The following is a 17,723-nucleotide window of genomic DNA, read 5'->3' as shown; positions in this document are numbered from 1 at the left end:
TGCTTGGTAGCCAAGGTGTAAAAGATTCTGAGTTGAGCGTTTGAACAAAGCTAATCACTCTTTGCTATGAGCTAGTCTCCCTGTGAGAATAATGATGTTAAAAAGATAGGTAGATTTTGAAATTGTTCCATGTTGGTTTTTATGGACTCCAAGTCTAAATGTTTAGCTCTGAAATTCTGAGATTAAAAAAAAAAAAAAAAAGCAGTATGTTATTAAATGTGTGAGAGATTAGCTAAACTTATGTGAACTTCATGTTTAAATTTTACCAGTATTTTTGATACAACTAGAATCATAAGACAATGAACAGAACTGAAATATATGTGGATGTTTGTTTTTGGGAAATGAAGAACCATATTACTTACTTTCTTTTTAAAGATTTTTTTATTTATTATTATGTATACAATGCTCTACCTGCATGTACACCTGCAGGCCAGAAGAGGGCATCAGATCACATTACAGATGGTTGTGAGCCACCATGTGGTTGCTGGGAATTGAACTCAGGACCTCTGGAAGACCAGTCAGGGCTCTTAACCTCAGAGCCATCTCTCCAGCCCGAACTATATTGCTTTCACCTTCATGGACAGTACTCAGTCTGTAGTTGAAGCTAAGCATATTTAGTAAGATTCAAAGCGTGGCTGATGTTGGACAAAGTTTCTGTTGTTTGGTTTTGAGTGACTGTTAAAAGGAGTTTCAGTTTTCTTTTTGCTTATAATCCTTCTAGCGAGCACCTGTGGAGCAGCTGTTTTATGCATATGAACTCCTTGATAAATCCATTGCCGGCATGAACTGGAACCGCATGTTAAACACTTTGTCAGATGGATCATCCGTAATCGACCACTGCTATGTCAAGGTAAGAGTGGACTAATTTCATGTGAGGTTGACATTTTCCTTAAGTAGGAAAAGAGTTGGCTTGGCAGAGAGGTTAAAAAAAAAATGTGGCCTGTGGAAGCTTTCTTCTCATAGGCCAGAAATAGCTCTTCCCAGAAGAAATCAGGGAGACGAAGTGTCTTTGAGCTTGTCAGCGTAGACCACATGTCGTCACGTGGGCCAGCTGCTAAGGGTAGAAGTGAGCAGAATTAAAAAATAAAAAAAGAAAAGTAAAAGAAAAAAGAAGTGAGCAGAATTGAACGGCTATGAGCAAGACAGAACTTGCAAGACAGTAGGGCAGAGCTATTTTGTAAGCTGTTTGGCTAACCGTTCTTCTTTTTAATTTCTTCTTTTCAACTCCATTGGACTGAAGGACACTCATGACCTGGATGGAGAGACTTACAAGCCGATCTCGGCAAACAGCTTCATGATGGACCTGCATCTTGAATTAATTCAAGTTCAGAACCGCATAGCTGTTGTGCTTCTTGACCAGCTGCAAGGTAGTGGCCACCCAGAAGTAACTACACAGAGTACATTTCAGTCCAGATTCAAGGGGAGAGTTGATTAAGCTTTGTAATGGGTTTTGTTGCCCACTCCCAAATATGTTTTATTATTTTTATTTTGTTCTCCTTGGATTAATATCAACAAGATATTTTTGTTTATTGGTTTAAACTTTGCATAGCAAATCAGAAGATTTCTAAGAAGGTTTGATTATATTTGTTTGTTTATAGTAAGTTATTGGTGTTTTTCTAATTCAGTTGAGCAAGCATTTATTTAGTACCTACCAAAGATCCTGTTTTTTAACCTTTTTATATTTTCATCCTTTTAATTTTGTTTTAAATATTTACATGGCTTTAAAGTTTGTTTTCAGGCAGGTAGTGGTGGCGGCAGCGGCAGCAGAGCATGCCTTTAATCCCAGTACTCAGGAGGCAGAGGCAGAGGCAGGGGCAGGGGCAGGCAAATCTCCAAGTTCAAGGCCAGTCTCATCTACAGACCGAGTTCTAGGACAGCCAGGGCTACACAGAGAAACCCTGTCTTGAAAAACTAAAACCAAACCAAACAACAACAACAACACAAAAAACCACCGAAAAACCAAAGTACAAACAGAGAAAAACCCATTATCTGTGTGACCCCTTAGAGGTAGAGGGGAGCAAATGACAATGAAAGCACCTGTTTGGCCGTAAGTAAGCTGAAAGCCCGCTAGCCCTTCTGCTGTGGAAACACACGGCCTGAGAACAACCACATAACCAGGATTTGAAGCTGAGAAGATGTGGCTTAGAAATGCACCTCCAACCTCAGTACAGCGACCATGTCTGGCTTCCTTCGAGAATGCTCAGTATTATTCCCCGTGTCGTCCTTTGTGGAAGAACAGGGCTTTGCTTACTCTCAGGGTTACTGTGTGACGGTTTCCTCTCTAACTGTTGTCCATTGGGTCTTTGAAGGCCAAATGAGTTCTCATGAGGGAGCATGCACAGGTATAGATGGGGGGCCGAGCTGGATTTTCAGTGGAGTTAGGGGTCCGCACAGCTACCTCTCAGTCCCCTTGGCTCTTCTGCTGCTGCTTTATTGGCCTTCCATCCTGGCACAGATTGCCATCTCTGTCCTTCTGCCTGTTTTCACTCATGCATGCTGCTGCTGGATTTATGCTCCATAAGTGCTGTTTGTGCCTCTCTTATTCAAGAACCTGACAGTGGCTGCCCTCTGATGTCTCGCTGGGTCTGCATTGGAAGTCCCCTGTGCACCTCATCCTCTGCCGCTGTCTTGCTCTACCCCAGTCACTGTCATTCAGCCCTCGTCAGCACAGACTATAACACGCAACAAAAGGGATGTGTTGTCAGGTGTCCTCAGGGGACCCCGGGTCCTAATTACTGTTCTCTTGCTGTGAGGAGACACCATAATCTAGGAAACATGAAAGAAATCATTCAACCAGGGGTTTGCTTAACATTTTCAGAGGATGAGTCCGTGACCATCATGGCAGGTAGGATGGCAGCAGATAGGCAGGCATGGCCCTGAGCAATAGCAGAAGGCTACACCCTGATCTGCAAGTTGGAGGAAAGTAAAGAGTGAGAGACTGGGTCTGGCATAGGATTTTGAAACCTGAAAGTCCACTCCCGGTGATGTAACAACTCTGATGAGACCACACCTACGAATCCTTCCCAAAATAGTTCCATCAACTGGGGAACAAATATTCACATTCAGGAGCCCGTGGGGCCCATGCCCATTCAAACCACTACATCCCGCCCACTTTGCGGGACAGAAACGAAATAGTGCCAGGTCTCCTGTGGACTAGATCAAAGCATCAAGAACTGGCAGCACTCTTTCCATCTCCTGGGCCAGCACATTCATTGTACTGGACCGCCATGACAGTCAGTTCCCACTGTACACAAACTGTACATATTAATGCTTTAGGTGAAAATAGTTAGGTCTTCACTGCCAGGCAGTATTCATATTTCCTAGGGACTCAGGTGACACAGTTTCTCTAGAAAGGACCCAGGACAGTTTGGTATCAGGGCTTGCCATTTTATATAAGAAGGTAAAGTAGCCAATAGTTTACCCACAACCTGATTTTATTTAAGATGAGACAGAAAATCAAATGTTTTTATAATTTGGAAATTCTATGCCCTGAAAGTACATCACTGAAAAAGGAAAGAGTGTGGTGACAACGAAACTACACCCTACTCGGTGTGGTGGTTCATGCCTGTAGTCCCAACGCGTGGGAAGCTAGAGCAAGTAGATTATAGGTTTGAGTCCAGCCTGGGCTACATAGCAAGTTCAAGACCAGCTTGAGCCAAATAGAGAGATCCTGCCTCAACCAAAATTCAACAAAGGCTGGCCTTGCAGGGTATTGGTAGAGCACATGCCTAGCATGCCCAAGGTCATGGGCTTGTTCCCCTGCATGGGAAAAAAAATTCTGCTTGGTTCATAATACGTGTCGTTGTTCAGCTCTGCAGACTCCAACTGTTATCATAAACACTTCCATGAAAGGTCGGGAAAAATTACAGGAACCTAAGAGCACCTTGTCTTTCTCAGGTAGGTGATCCGTGCTGGAAGCACCTGTATTTCAACACATTTAAATGATCCCTCGCATCCTAACCTTTTAGTAAATGCTCGTGTCCCTCTACAGAGCTAAGTGTAATGAATAAAATAAAGAAGAACAAGCTGTTCCGAGCCAGCTACCTGATGCAGAAGGCCCTTTTGCTGTTTGAGAAAGACGCACCCTGCACAACTACACAGAGCTTGCTGATGGTAATGTATCATTTCATCTTGATTTGTGTATCTTTCCAAAGCATGCTTTCTTCCCTAGCATTGGATTGCGAGCTTTATGGATCAGCTTACATGGAGCAGCCTGAACAGGGGGACCCATCTATACCTCGAGTCCCAAACTATTTCCAAACGAGTGTTTTATTTTTTGTCTGTAGAGACAGCCGACATGGCAGGCCAACTAAAATGAGGAAGAGTCCAAATAAGGGAAATTAAAATTGGAGCAACACTGGCCAGCCTGGTACATTGTTTGTATTTGAATTAGAATACAGAAATCCCATTGGTTAAAGGTACTCTCTCTTTCAGACAGCTGCTGCTAACCTGTGTAGCAGCCTTCTTGTTGATGTCTTTTATAAGAATGTAGTGTTAGGGATGGAGCACAAGGCCTCGTGTATGCTAGCACTCACTCACTCTCTCACTACCTTCAGCACTCACTCTCTCACTGCCTTCAGCACTCACTCTCTCACTGCCTTCAGCACTCACTCTCTCACTGCCTTCAGCACTCACTCTCTCACTGCCTTCAGCACTCACTCTCTCACTGCCTTCAGCACTCACTCTCTCACTGCCTTCAGCACTCACTCTCTCACTGCCTTCAGCACTCACTCTCTCACTGCCTTCAGCACTCACTCTCTCATTGCCTTCAGCACTCACTCTCTCACTACCTTTAGCGTGGCTTCATGCTGGAAATTGTTTTGCCTTTTCGCTGATTCATGATATGAGGCTTTTAGTAGGACTCCCTGGTGGCAACTGTGTTGCATGTTAGGATAGCTCCATTTTTGCCATATGTGTGAGCCATAAAAGCCCGATTGCATTGTCTGTATTTGTCAGCTTCCCAATGCTACAAGAAAAGATGTAGAGATACACACCCTAAAAGAAGCCAGTGCTTATTTGGCTCACAGTTTAGGGAATCCAGTCCATGGTTGCTTAGTCCCTTTGCTTTTAGGTCTGTGGTGATACAGGAGAAGATGGTGAAAATTTTTGTTATCAGGGAACCCACTCAGCTCATGGAGCCTGGAAGGGAAGGGGTGGGACTCTACTATCCCCCTTAAAAGCATGCCCCCATAACCTAACATCCCACTAGGTCCCACATATTAAAGGTCCCATTGCCTTTTAGTGCCTGGGCTGTTGACCAAACCTTTAACACACGGGACATTGGGAGATATTCCATACCCTGATAGAGCTCTGGCTGAGTGAGGCTTATCACATTAAAACAGAAACTAATGCCACAGGTAACCTGGACAATGAGACAAGGAAAAAATAGACCAAACTCAGGGCAGTTAAGAGAAGTTGAAGACAGACATGTGCATGTAGTAGGCATGTGTAGAACACATATATGTGGTATGCCAGTGTTCTAAGGACCAACAGACAGGAACCAGGAAATGGAAGACAGAAGAGAGGTTAAAATGCGAACAGACCGCCACAAAAGAGGGAAGAGGAGGAGGAAGAAAGCATAGGCCAGGGGTAGCCTGCAAGGCAGGTGCTTCATCCTTTGATGCAGAAAGGGAGGAGCAGTGGAGAGCCGTGCATGCAAGGAGCTTGTTGGTGCGGAGGAAGGGGTACGTGGATGCTGACTTGTCTAAGGAGGAAGCAAGGGCTTCTGCCAGCAGTGAAGAGGGGGGATGGTTGTAACAGGAAGGGAAAGTGAAGGGGAACTGAGGATAGGAAAGAATGGCGATACGCACTGAGTGCAAGTAAAGGGACTGGCCGGAACACGGAAGTTCTCCCTGAGGCTGGGGAGCACGGCTGTTCAGGCTCTTTCTTCACAGTTTCTGCTCTATCCTGATGTAGCATGCTTAGCAGCAGTGACAGCAGCGTCACAATGAAGATTCGTGCAGGATCATTCAATTTTTAAAAAACGATGATATTAGACCACAGACTTCCTAGCTGCCCCATTATCTCAGGCATCAGGCCAGGCTCCTGGCAGCCAACAGACCCTGGCCATGGAAGTTAAGACACACAGATTGGGGAGTGGGGGCTCCCAGGTGTTTAGGCTCTGGTGGACTAAATCATAATCAGATGGTGTGGAATTTTAAGCCACCCTCTAAAAATACACGGAAGTTATATCTTGCCTTTGCTCAGGGGACTTCTCTGAAGGCTTCCTCTTTTCCTCAAGCTCCCCTATCATGCTGTACACAACACCTTTTTTATCTACTCTTCCACTTTAAGGTATCTCTCCTAATGGTGCTCTTCTCCAGGTTTTGAGGGGAAGGTCCTTTTTCCTTTTAAGGATCCGCCATGTTGTTTCTGGAATGACATTCCGTCCCCTCCTGATTGGCTCTTACCTTGGGGGCCTGCTCATGGTGCCCCATTTCCCCCATGGTCACAGGCCTTCTCATCTAGCACAGCTGATTATGAAGAGGGATTGTGACGTCAGCTCTTTCCTGAACCCGCAGCGCTCTGTGTCCTTGTTATTACAGATAAGAACTAGATGTTTACTGTACGAAAAAACAAACAAAAACCCCAAGTTCAGATTGAATGGGAAAGGAAATAAGACATCAAGGTGAAGACTTTGTCACAGAAAAATCCTCAACCTGGACCACCCTATAAGAGCCAATCAGAAACCATAAATTTGAGAGTCTGAGAAAGCTAGAACGATGTGTTTGAGGTTAGCAAGCAGGACTTTGGAAACTTGGACATAGACTAAAGTTGAACACTCAGAGACCACTGAGTAGCCAAAGATGAGAGACCCACGGGAACGTGTGCAGGGTCCTAAGGATCCAGAAGTCGCTGTGCCTTGTCATCCTGCATGTCATTTACTGTGAGGGGCTTTGACGAAGCAAAGGCAGGAGGGGCTTGGGGGAACCTCGGTAAAGCATGAGGTCAGATGGCAGGTAGAGAGGAACCAAACGCGCTCCTGCTCAGCAGGCTGAGGGCTTCGGATGGGTAGGTGCTATTCAAGGAGTGTGTGTGTGTGTGTGCGCGCACGTGTGCATGTGTGTGTGTGTGTGTGTGTGTGTGTGTGTGTGTGTGTTCTGTCCCGGCAGGATGAAGGAAGAGTCTGAGTTTCCAGCATGTGAGTTGGTGGCGGTACTGGGTATCTGAACTGACAAGGTCAAGTAGCCTCTGAGCTCTGTTGGAAGATTTCTGGAGGTGTTTAGATCTGTTTCCTAGGCAGATGCTTCATGGCTGCCTGCTTAGAGGACACTGGCATGCCAGTCCCAAGTCTATGGAGAACAAAACATAATTTCTTAAAAACAATTGCCCTTAGGACCAATCCCACATGCGTTTGGAGCCTGATGAGTGCGAAATGTCTGGGGTTTTCTCACTATTTCCATTATATGGCACTTCCTTCCCACTGAGGCAGGGGAGGGAGATGGCAGAGAAGTGAGGAGCCTAAGAGTCCGGGTCTTCCTATTTCCCAAGACTGTTTGAACTCCAGAAGAAGTATGAGTGTGCTGCCCTCATAAGGACGCTCCGTGACATGAGTCTGGAGGCTCTGCTATGCATGAGAGATCCTCAACGTGGGACTTTCCCAGTTGGGAGCATGCTGAATATTTATTTGCGCTCCCGTGTCTTCGGTGGCCACCACTGCTCCTCAGTGGCAGTTTCCATCTCAGTGTTGTGGTGACACGATTGCTCCTTGGGGCACTCTCCTAAACAGTGATGTTATGACTCAAATAATTGTCAAACTTTCTTTCCTTAAAGAAGATAAATAAACTTCTCTCCCTTGGCAAGCATTCTCTGCCGAGGAATATCACAAAATGTTTTACATTATCATGGTCTTGTAATAAAATTGTCCCCAAGTTAGTAATTGATGTGTCAACCGATACCATAAAAAGGTATGAAAAAGCTTGAGTCTCTTAGGAACTCTTAAGTAATTCATACCCTGTTTTGGCTTTTCAAAAGTTTTCTGCTCTTGTGGATCCATATGATCTTATCAAGTGTCTGTGACTCCAAACCAATTAAAACCAATTTGTTGCTACAGACAAGGGACAGATTTTTGATAATGTTGGTCTCCCAAATGGGATGAATACCTTTTTTTTTTTCTTTTCTTGTTTAGAGGAATATATTTATCCCATTCTCCTGCCTTGGCTGTTTGACTCCGTCAGTCTGTTTTGGCTTTGCACATTAAGTTATCCCTTTATTGTAAGAGATGTCACTTAGTACCCCTACTGGATGATTTTCTCCTTTTGAGTTGAGCAGCCACCCTGCAGCTTATGTTAAACATTTAGTTCACTGATGGGTCTACCAGTTGACCTTTCAGTATCTTAGCAGATGACATTTCTCATTGGAAAGAGACAGAGATACTCCTAAGGCTTTTCAAGGCAGTCTTCTAGAATGCTGTTTTCTGCATCCAAATAACACAGAAGGGGGAGTTACGTCCTTCCCACTAGATAAAATCAGATAGAGTCCAGATGCCAAAGATGCGAAAGGGGCCTGTTGGTTGCTCCCTTCTTAGAGGCTGAACCTTCTGTAGTGATAGGAAAAGACTGCAACTTTAGTGTACCTACCCCAGGAGCAACTTCTTGCCAAGGAAAAGGGGTCTCTTTATGCCCCCTATAAGGAGATGGAGCTCAGCAATCCATCTGTTGCCAAGCCTGTGTGCTGATGAGAATGCAGTGACCTTGTTCTGGGAATACTCCGTCCTTCTGACCCACATTTTCCCAGTAGCTTCTGTTGCAAAGAGACCCAATGGCTGCATCTGGTTTTCTTCTAATGCTCTCTGGAGGCAAAGTACCCCTGCTGCGGAGAGAGAGTCAGCAGTGCCAAGTCCTGGTGTTAGTACCCCAACTCTACGCAAAGGGGCGTTATGGTCTAGCAGATTCGTGCTTACTGTTGGTGCAGAATGTAATTGTGTAGTCCCATTTTAGAACCAGAGCTGAGAAGGAAACCAGAGCTCCTGGAAGTCCTAATAAGTCCTGGTTTTAATGTTCCCTGAATTTATGCTTCTAATTCTATTCTATGAACCGAACTGGCAGTAATTGAGTTCATTTCTTTTCCTTATTCATGGAATTTCAGTCAACGCGGTCCTATTTGTTTCTCTGAAGGGAGGTGTGAACACTCTCCCCCCCCCCCCAACCTTCTCAGTTCTTTGTGCTTGTTCTATACATGTCTTTCTTGTGGAAGATCAGAGGCCTTTCTGATTCTGACCCTCCCCCCCCATGAGGTTATGGTTCAAACCCTGGGTTTCAAACACTGCCAGCAGCTTTGGGCATAGTTACCTGGTAGAGACTTTTCTTTGTCATCTATCTTAAAGGTACAGTGTAGTGAACTATGTCTGGTTTGTCTTCCCAATGGTTTTTTCCCCCCAGCTTAGCTTTGAAATTGGATGCAGGGGCATTGTGATTAGGAGTATAGGGTCTTGGCTAGAGTTCCTGTTCTGCCACTGATTAACTCTATGTCCTGTGTTATTGATGTCCTCCTAAGTCTTAAGATATTTGTCTATTATTTTGCATACAAAATCCTTAGCTTGGGGCTGGAGAGATGGCTCGGAGGTTAAGAGCACTGCTTGCTCTTCCAAAGGTCCTGAGTTCAATTCCCAGCAACCACATGGTGGCTCACAACCATCTGTAATGAGATCTGGTGCCCTCTTCTGGCGTGCAGGCATACATGCAGGCAAAACACTATATACTTAATCAATCAATCAATCAATCTTCAAAATAAAGTAAAATCCTTAGCTTAAAAAATTGAGCTGGAGAGATGGCTCAGCTTGAAGTGGGAGAGTAGGAGAGACAGATGCTATGCACAGCATGATGGGTCCAGAAAGGAAAGGCTTCAGACTCCCCCTCCTCCCTAAACATGGGGTGTTTTCTGACTTTGATAGGCTTTTATTGGGGTAGGGGGGAAGTTCTACACCAGGATATTTAGCCTGACCACGACAGGACTGAGGAGTCTGGTCCTGGGTAAGAAAAGAAATATCTCATAGCACACCATGACACCGTCCCCTCAGGTCTCTGTGTCCAAGAGGGCCTGGCCTGACTTCTGTGGAGGATGAAAGGCAGCCAGGCAGCCTGTGATCTGCTGTTTCCTACCTGAAGCTGTGTGTGACAGTTCCTGACACACTTCAGAATCACCCCTAGCCTTCGTTAGTGATAAAAACGTTCAAGCCCTACTTCTGGACTTTTACTTTGTGTTAGTGACAGACCATCCCCGCTACTCTTCCCAAATGAAGGGACAGTTGGCCTTTGTTTTGGCTAAGACTTGTGACCTCGAGTGCAGAGACACTTTACAAGCATTGGATAAGTAGCACGTTAAAGCCTGTATCATTGAAGATACATCTTAGTTACTGCTAGTGATTTTAGAGCTGGGTGCCAGTCACTCAACTAAAACATAAAAATGACAGGTTGGTCATCTTATTTTGGTCTTATTATTTTAGGAAAAACCATGTCTGGAACTCCAGTCTTATAATGGGGTGCTAGTTTGCCCCTTCAGCCTTGAGTGTCACTTTGAGGAACACTAAAACTCCATGTCTAGTCTTTTCTTTATCGAACTTGAAGTCCAGGTGTCTACATGGAAACTTCAAACTCTACATGTCTCCTGTAGGAGAAATAGCACAGGCCTAATGTAGCAGAGTGGGAGGGCTTGAGATTTGGGAGGCAGACATTTTGCCTTCCTAGTTGTAGAAGCTTCTCTTTTGTGTCTGTTGACAGCGTGGAGCATCTAGAAAACAGTGGGGTGGTAGCCCCTCATCTCTTTTTGGGCTTCATTGGACCTCCCTTTAGTGTTTCATTAGGAGCACCAAGAGTGCTATTTTAGTACTCTGTCTTTTAACTAAAAATAATATTTTAATGAAGCTAATTATTTTTCCCAGCTTATTAAGTTTTTGAAAATTAGTAGCAGATATTTAAGATATTCAAATACCTTTAAAAATAGTTATGTTTTTTGTTTCATGTGTACGAGTGTTTTCTTGAATATAAATATGTGTACCATGTGAGTGCCTGGTGCTCGCAGAGGCCAGGGAGGTTGTCGGATCCTCTGGAACTGTGATTACAGGAAGCTGTACATGGGTGTTGGCAGCAAACCTGGGTCCTCTGGAAGAATGAACCACCAAACTCTCTCTCTACCCTTCTTAAATATCTTATAAAAGTAAAGACAAGCCGGGCATGGTGGCACACGCCTTTAATCCCAGCACTCAGGAGGCAGAGGCAGGTAGATCTCTGTGAGTGCGAGGCCAGCCTGGTCTACAGAGTGAGTACAGGACAGCCAAGGGTACACAGAGAAACCCTGTATCAAAAAACCAAACCAAACCAAAACTCAAAAAACAACAAAATACCCAACAAAAAAGTAAAGACAAATATGTTTGATGTCTGTGATTATTGAGACTAAAATATTACTATTATTATTTTAAGTAGTGTTGGTATTGTTAGGAGGTTTACACATTCCTGTAGGTGCAGTTTGTCTGATAGCTAGGTGTTGTCTCTATCTAAGGGCTGGAAACAATGAGCGCTTCTCCTTCCGAATTACAGAGTTGACATTTTTGTCTCTTCTAGCTTCATCTTGATGATCTAAACTCTCAACGACATTCTTTTCACAAATCACATGTATCAATAATCTTATTTCTTGAGAGTCATATTGCAGGCTCACAGTGGTGGGCTTATGGCTTATCAGCATAAAGGCAGGTTTCTGTGTGTCTGTGTTATGAACTGCCGAAACATAATAAAGTATGACGGTAGATATTCAGTGAATTTAAAGACAAAAAGACCTCCTATTAATATATGACCATTACATTTAGACATATGCATCTGTTTCCATTGATGATGCTCACTTAGTAGTCTTTTTATAGCCCTTCAAAAAACCAGCCAGCAATACATATTAACATGTATATTTATGCCTCTGGGGTTCAAGAAATGACTTATAGAAAGAGAACAGTTACCGCAAGAGAATTCTACAAATACAAAGGAGGCTCAGGCTCCTGAAATGTATTTTTCTATTTTCACACTTCGTTACAGGAAACGTATGCCTTAATTGAGAAGGTTGAAGCAGAACAAAATGCCCTCTATTCCTATCAGAAGTACTTGGAGAGTTCAAAGACGAAGAAGAGCCGAATCCCTCCCCCACCCATCCTGCTGGCCCGGACTCACTGCTCTGTGACTCTGAAGCCCGCTCCATTCATTTCAGATGTTAAGGTATGGTGTCCTCCTGAGTGCCGCCATGCGCCATGCAACATAAGCGCGTTCAGGACTTTAAGGACTCATATTATTATTGCCTCTACGACCCGAATGAATAGTCTTATTTATAAGCACCAAGCATCAGATTAGCATTTTCATGTCTTATCTACGCTTAATTTATTCATGATATTTTTTCCTTTTATGAATTGTTCTCTAAAGATATCTCAAACACTTGGGAAGGAGAAACAATAGAAAAAAAAAAGAGTTCCCTTTACGTGTCTGCCACAATGACATTGCGCTCAAGGCAGAGGGCTGGGATAGAATTAGACACTGGAACAGGGTAGTTCCTCCGAGAGCCAGCACTGGGGACAAAGCTGTAGGACATGGGCATTTGAAGGTTGTGAGTCTAGAGACTCTATGTAAATCTTTCTCACGTCACTGTGGAAACAAGTGACAATCCAAATGTCTCTCCAGTCACAAGCCTGTATGGATTTATTAGGGTGCGCCTTACTCTCATCCCTGAGTACCAGATCATAGCCTAAGTGGTACTAACTCCTGGGATGTCATCTCCTAACAAGAAACCGGCTCCATCTAGTTTATATTAAATATTACTCTTTCCTCTTGATGGGCTTCTTTGATGTTCTCCCACAATGCATTCCTATCTTTGGTTATCTTTAGGGCATTTTGCACACGGAGACTTTGAAGTCTAGCTCCTCTGCTTACCGGCAGTACAATTTGGCCTTTAGAAAGACCAAGTACAGTTTGAAGATGTCTTTTCATTTGTAAAGCGTGTTTATTGTGAGAAGAAACTGAGCGAGAGGAGATGTGCATAGTCAGTAGAGGCTGCATCTAGCACTCATAAAGGCCTTGTTCTGTCCCCAGGGCCACGTAAAGTGGTGCCACGTGGTGCCTTTAATGTCAGCCCTTTGGAGGCAGAGGCAGAAGGACCTGTTAACTAACAGGTCCCTGGCTCCACAGCAAGTTGAAGGCCAGTACGACACCCTGTTGAAAAAACAAAGCAAGCTGATATATAATATCACCGACATATTAGCTGATGGCTTCCTGCTACTTTTATTAATCACACATAATAGAATCTACCAAACTAATTACTGGAGTTAGAGACTGGTTGTATTATTCTGTGACATTTTTCATCAATGCTCTACAATGAGATTTTTTTTTTCTTAAATGTCTGTCAGCCGCCAAGTTGTGCATGAATTAACGGGCACAAAGTGGAACATGGATGAAGTGTGGCTCACTCTCGAGTGCCTTTAGATGGATGGGGTGTACTTTCTTCAGAACTATTGTTGCTTGCGTGTTGTTTTGTTCTTTGAAACTGTGGGAGGAGAAATAGCCTTCGTTTTACATTTGCATGTGCTGCTGTGAAAGCGTCATTTTGGGGGTTCAGCATTGGAGACTTTGGAGATCTGTGCTAGGAGCAAGGCTTCGCTGGTTTTAGAAAATTATACAGAATGAGGGCTATGAAATTTAGTGTTTGCTTTTAAACATTTCCCTTTAATGCAAACATTAATTTTTTCAGTATTACTATTTAGCGACAGTTTTACTTTATGTTGCTTGACCACAGAAAAGCATTAGCACCCCATATTCGACCTGCAGCTCTAGTACTTTTCAATGGCACATATCATTTATGTAAATTACTCATTAGGAGAGTTGGTTCAGGAAGGCTCGCCTGCTGCTTCCTCTTAGTCACCACTAGGTGGCACTGTGGGCTTATGTAAGTTTCTGGTTTGTTGGTTTGGCCATCTTTTGTCTCAGGGAAGCCTCCTAAGACATCACTTCATTGAAATCTGTTTCTATAGTTGCAAATGCTAATGTTACTTACATTGTCTATAAAACCTTATTTCCAAAGTTAGTGATTTGTTCACACCGTCTCTATTCTTATGTAGATTCTAATTACACATTGCTTCTTTGTGTTACAGGAACTAGGAGCAAAATAAAAATATAAAATCTCCTTGTAAAAATGCTTTTAGAGAGAATTTGCTCTCTAGATTCTGGTTTGCATAAAATAAATATCTATCATACAACACAGTCTTTCTGTCACACACCCCCCCACCCCCCCAACACACACACACTGTGGAGCATGTACTCTTTTTATACGGGTAATCAAGAGTTGCTCAGTCCATTATTTTGATGTTTGTGTTGTGTTGTGTTGTGTTTTGGAGATGCACTGGGTCTTTACCTTTGTCTTCCAGCCTCCAGGGTCCCAGTACTCTCTTTGTTGCTTTCCCCATTTCTGCATTTCTGCTCATGTTAGCTAGCATTCTTAATTAGTCCTACATGTCACAGTTACCTGAAAAGTTTTCTTTGGAAGCACAAAGGGACAGACCAAAAGCCTCACTCGATGAAGCCAGGAAGCCATGAGTGGCTTGGCTTTTGGTAATTCTAGAAAGTAATCAATCATGTTCAAACTGTTCCTTTAAAAGGGGACCTGAATGGAATCAGGGACAACCCCAGTGCTCACTTTGGCGAGTTTCTGTCTGGCTTCCTTACACAGACTGGGACCTTCGGTTGTAAACACCCTGCATGTCTCAGCGCTTCCCTTCCCCCTACGCCTTGTTGTTCTTGTCATATGTATATGTCACAGGAAAATCTTGCAAATGGTCATCTCTGTTCCATCTAGTCACATCTCAAGTCCCTCCAGATGAAGTTGTCTCTGGCATCAGCTTGTGTGCCTGTCTGCGCTGAGTCAAAATGACTTAGCCTTTCTGCCTTACGGTTTCCCGTGACAGCAGCACTTCCCTCTCAAGGAATGTGGCGGATGTTTCCCACATGATTTTTTGACAAAGATGCCTAAAACATACACTGGAGAGAAGACAGCCTCCTCGGCAGCGTGTGCCCGCGGAGCTGGGTGTCCACATGTAGAAGGATGAGAGCAGATTTCTTGCTGGAAGAAATCAATTCGAGATAGGTCAAAGGCCTTACTATGAGATCTGAAACTCTGAATGTACTAGGGAAAAGCACGTCAAGATACAGGTGCAGGCCTATCTGAGGAGGACTGTGTGAAAAGGACTGGGATAGCTTAGGGGGGAAAAAGCAAGATTTGACAAATGGGATTGTATGAAATTAAAAAGCTCTGTACAGCCAAAGAATGGGAGAAAAGTCCTTGTTAGTCGTATCACTGACAGAGGGTTAACATTAGGTTATATAAAGGACTTAAAAGACTAAGTGTTAGGCCGCAGAGATAGCTCAGAGGTAAAGAGCACTTACTGCCTGCTGCAGAGGACCCAGGCTTGGTCTTCAGCACATCCCACATCCCACAGGCGGCTCACAAATGCCTGTGGCTCTCAAAATGGACAGACAGTTCTCAAAAGGTGAGGTGGGAGCAGCCAGTAATCATATGACAAATTTTCACTGTTCTCAGCCACTAGGGCAAGCTACCTAAAGCAACATTGAGATCCCGTCTCACCCTGGTCACAATGACAACCATTAAGAAAACAAATAACAACCAATGCTGGTGAGAATTCAGGAGAAGGGAACACTTACACACTGCTGGTGGAGATAGAATTCATTCTTATTCTTCCCCATGGTGAAAACTAGGGTGGAGATACCCCAGAAAGAAAAATACAGCTACCATGTGACCAAATTCCACCCCTCCTGCATTTGTACTAGTAGGACCGTGCAGAGATGCCTACACACCTGTGCTTTCAGCCATCTTCACAATAGATAAGTTAGAACCTGCCTAGGTGTCCATCAACAGACAAGTGGATGAAGAAAATGTGGAATATATACACAGTGAAGTTTCATTCAGCCGTAAAAAGAATGGATCATGTTGTTCTTTAGGAAAAGGTGGAGATCATTTTAGTAAGCCAAACAAAGCAGGCTCAAGTAGGCAGACGTTGCCCATTTCTCTCATTTTCAAACTCCAGCTTTTATGTGGACACATCATATTATGCATGTATACAGGATGTGGAAGCAGAGGGGAGGCTGGGGGAGCGAGTGAGACTATCAGGATGGTAGGGGGCAAACACTGAACATGCTCAAAGGACTTGATCTGCGTGTACAAAGAAGTCTTTATGAAACCCCTCCCTGTGTGCAAAGACTATGCCAAGGAAAAGGAAAGTACACGCCAGCTTACTAATGTCAGTACAAAGAGCTGCTCAATTAATAGTGACCGAGGCAGGCAACAGGGAGGGCCTGGGTGGGTGGCTCAGTGGGTAAAAGTGCTTGCCAAGCAGGCGTAAGGATCTGGGTTCAAAATCGCAGAGCCCGTATAAAAGCCAGACACAGCATGAGAGGTTGTGATGCCTGTGTTCCTGTGTGGGCCAGGGAGAATGAGCTAGGAGAACGTCTCAGGGCTCGTGGGCTGGCTAGCCTGCTGTTCTGAATGTAGGAAAGCAACAACAGGCCTATCTCAAACATGGCAGGAGGCACGGGCTGACAACTGCGTTTTCCTTTTAACCTCCACACATGCACTGTGTATGCATGCATGTGTGCATGTGTGTGCACATGCCCGTGCGCACGCACACACACGTTCACACAGAGAGGCAGGGTGTGGGGAGAGAAATTATAAACAACACTTGTCTTGGTTGTCTGAGGTAAGCAAGCCCCACGTTTGTTGTCACTGTAGAGATGACATATGTGCATAAAAGATGTTGTGGCTTCACCCGTGAGTAGTTGCCGTTCTTGTGGGAAGATTATTGCTTTGTGCTATACCTAGACAGAGGCGATCAAGTGCTGATAAACAGACTGTGGGTGATGGCTGGCTGCCTCTCTCCCCTCCAGGTGTCCTGGTACTGCATATTGGGTTGCAAAGCAAAGGGAAGCTACGGAAAAGTCAGACTAAACAACAACCACCTCCCAACCTCAGGAGAAGCGGTATGTCACCCTCTCGGTCAGAAGACCTTATCAAAGCCTGATCAGCCACAACCCAGTGTCTGTTCCCCTTACGAGGAGGTCATCGCAGCAATGGATTGACACTAATTCCAACTTAGTCACAACCAAGAGCCAACAGCGAAGGGGAAAGGTTTATCCAATTAGGTTTTAATAGTCACACCGCCTTAATTGTCTGAGTAAAAGCTGAAATGTTTCTGTTCACAGATACCAGCCGATGGCAGAAGCTTCTTTGAAATTAAAGGTTTGGAAACCAATGAAAAATATATATTTGCGGTTGCTGCTTTTTCTTCCTATGGGAAACTCATTGGCGACGCTGTTGGGGAGACAACAAAACCAATTCTCATTTACCCGCCTCTCTCTGCCCTCACCACTCGGATGTACCTGACACAGGTAGAAAAGATGGCTGCTATTTTTCAACACCCCCCCCCCCCCCGCTCCGTTAAGCATTTGCTAAGTAGTCCTGATGGAAGAGAAATCACAGTACACATTCCACAGCGCCTCGGATGCGTATTTACCACGATTGCAGCTTACTTGATAAAACCTGAGTCGTTGCCTCCCCTATTAGTGAGTTTTCCTTCTACAGAACATTTTTCCCCAGGAGGACAAATGTAATTTTAGACGTTTTGGGAAATCCTGCAATGCATATAAATAAATGTTACCTGCTACTACCCAGAGTAGCAGCAGATCTTACCCTGG

At 44.2% G+C, this 17,723-nt stretch overlaps 1 protein-coding gene across 1 annotated transcript in view; it reads left to right on the top strand.

The window, feature by feature from the left end:
• Nucleotides 1–17,723, top strand: part of Cfap54 (cilia and flagella associated protein 54) — a 283,795-nt gene that overhangs the window by 53,316 nt on the left and 212,756 nt on the right. Inside the window, exons 16-22 of the mRNA XM_051139645.1 lie at nt 722–850; nt 1,241–1,367; nt 3,811–3,897; nt 3,992–4,113; nt 12,018–12,194; nt 16,917–17,009; nt 17,232–17,417. Coding sequence (XP_050995602.1) covers nt 722–850; nt 1,241–1,367; nt 3,811–3,897; nt 3,992–4,113; nt 12,018–12,194; nt 16,917–17,009; nt 17,232–17,417 — 921 coding nt within the window. The remainder of the gene's footprint in view (nt 1–721; nt 851–1,240; nt 1,368–3,810; nt 3,898–3,991; nt 4,114–12,017; nt 12,195–16,916; nt 17,010–17,231; nt 17,418–17,723) is intronic.

This window comes from Acomys russatus, chromosome 31, assembly GCF_903995435.1.
Source record: "Acomys russatus chromosome 31, mAcoRus1.1, whole genome shotgun sequence".
NCBI lineage: Eukaryota > Metazoa > Chordata > Mammalia > Rodentia > Muridae > Acomys > Acomys russatus.
Note: the sequence above shows the minus strand (reverse complement) of the source record. Positions and strands in the feature narration are given on the sequence as shown.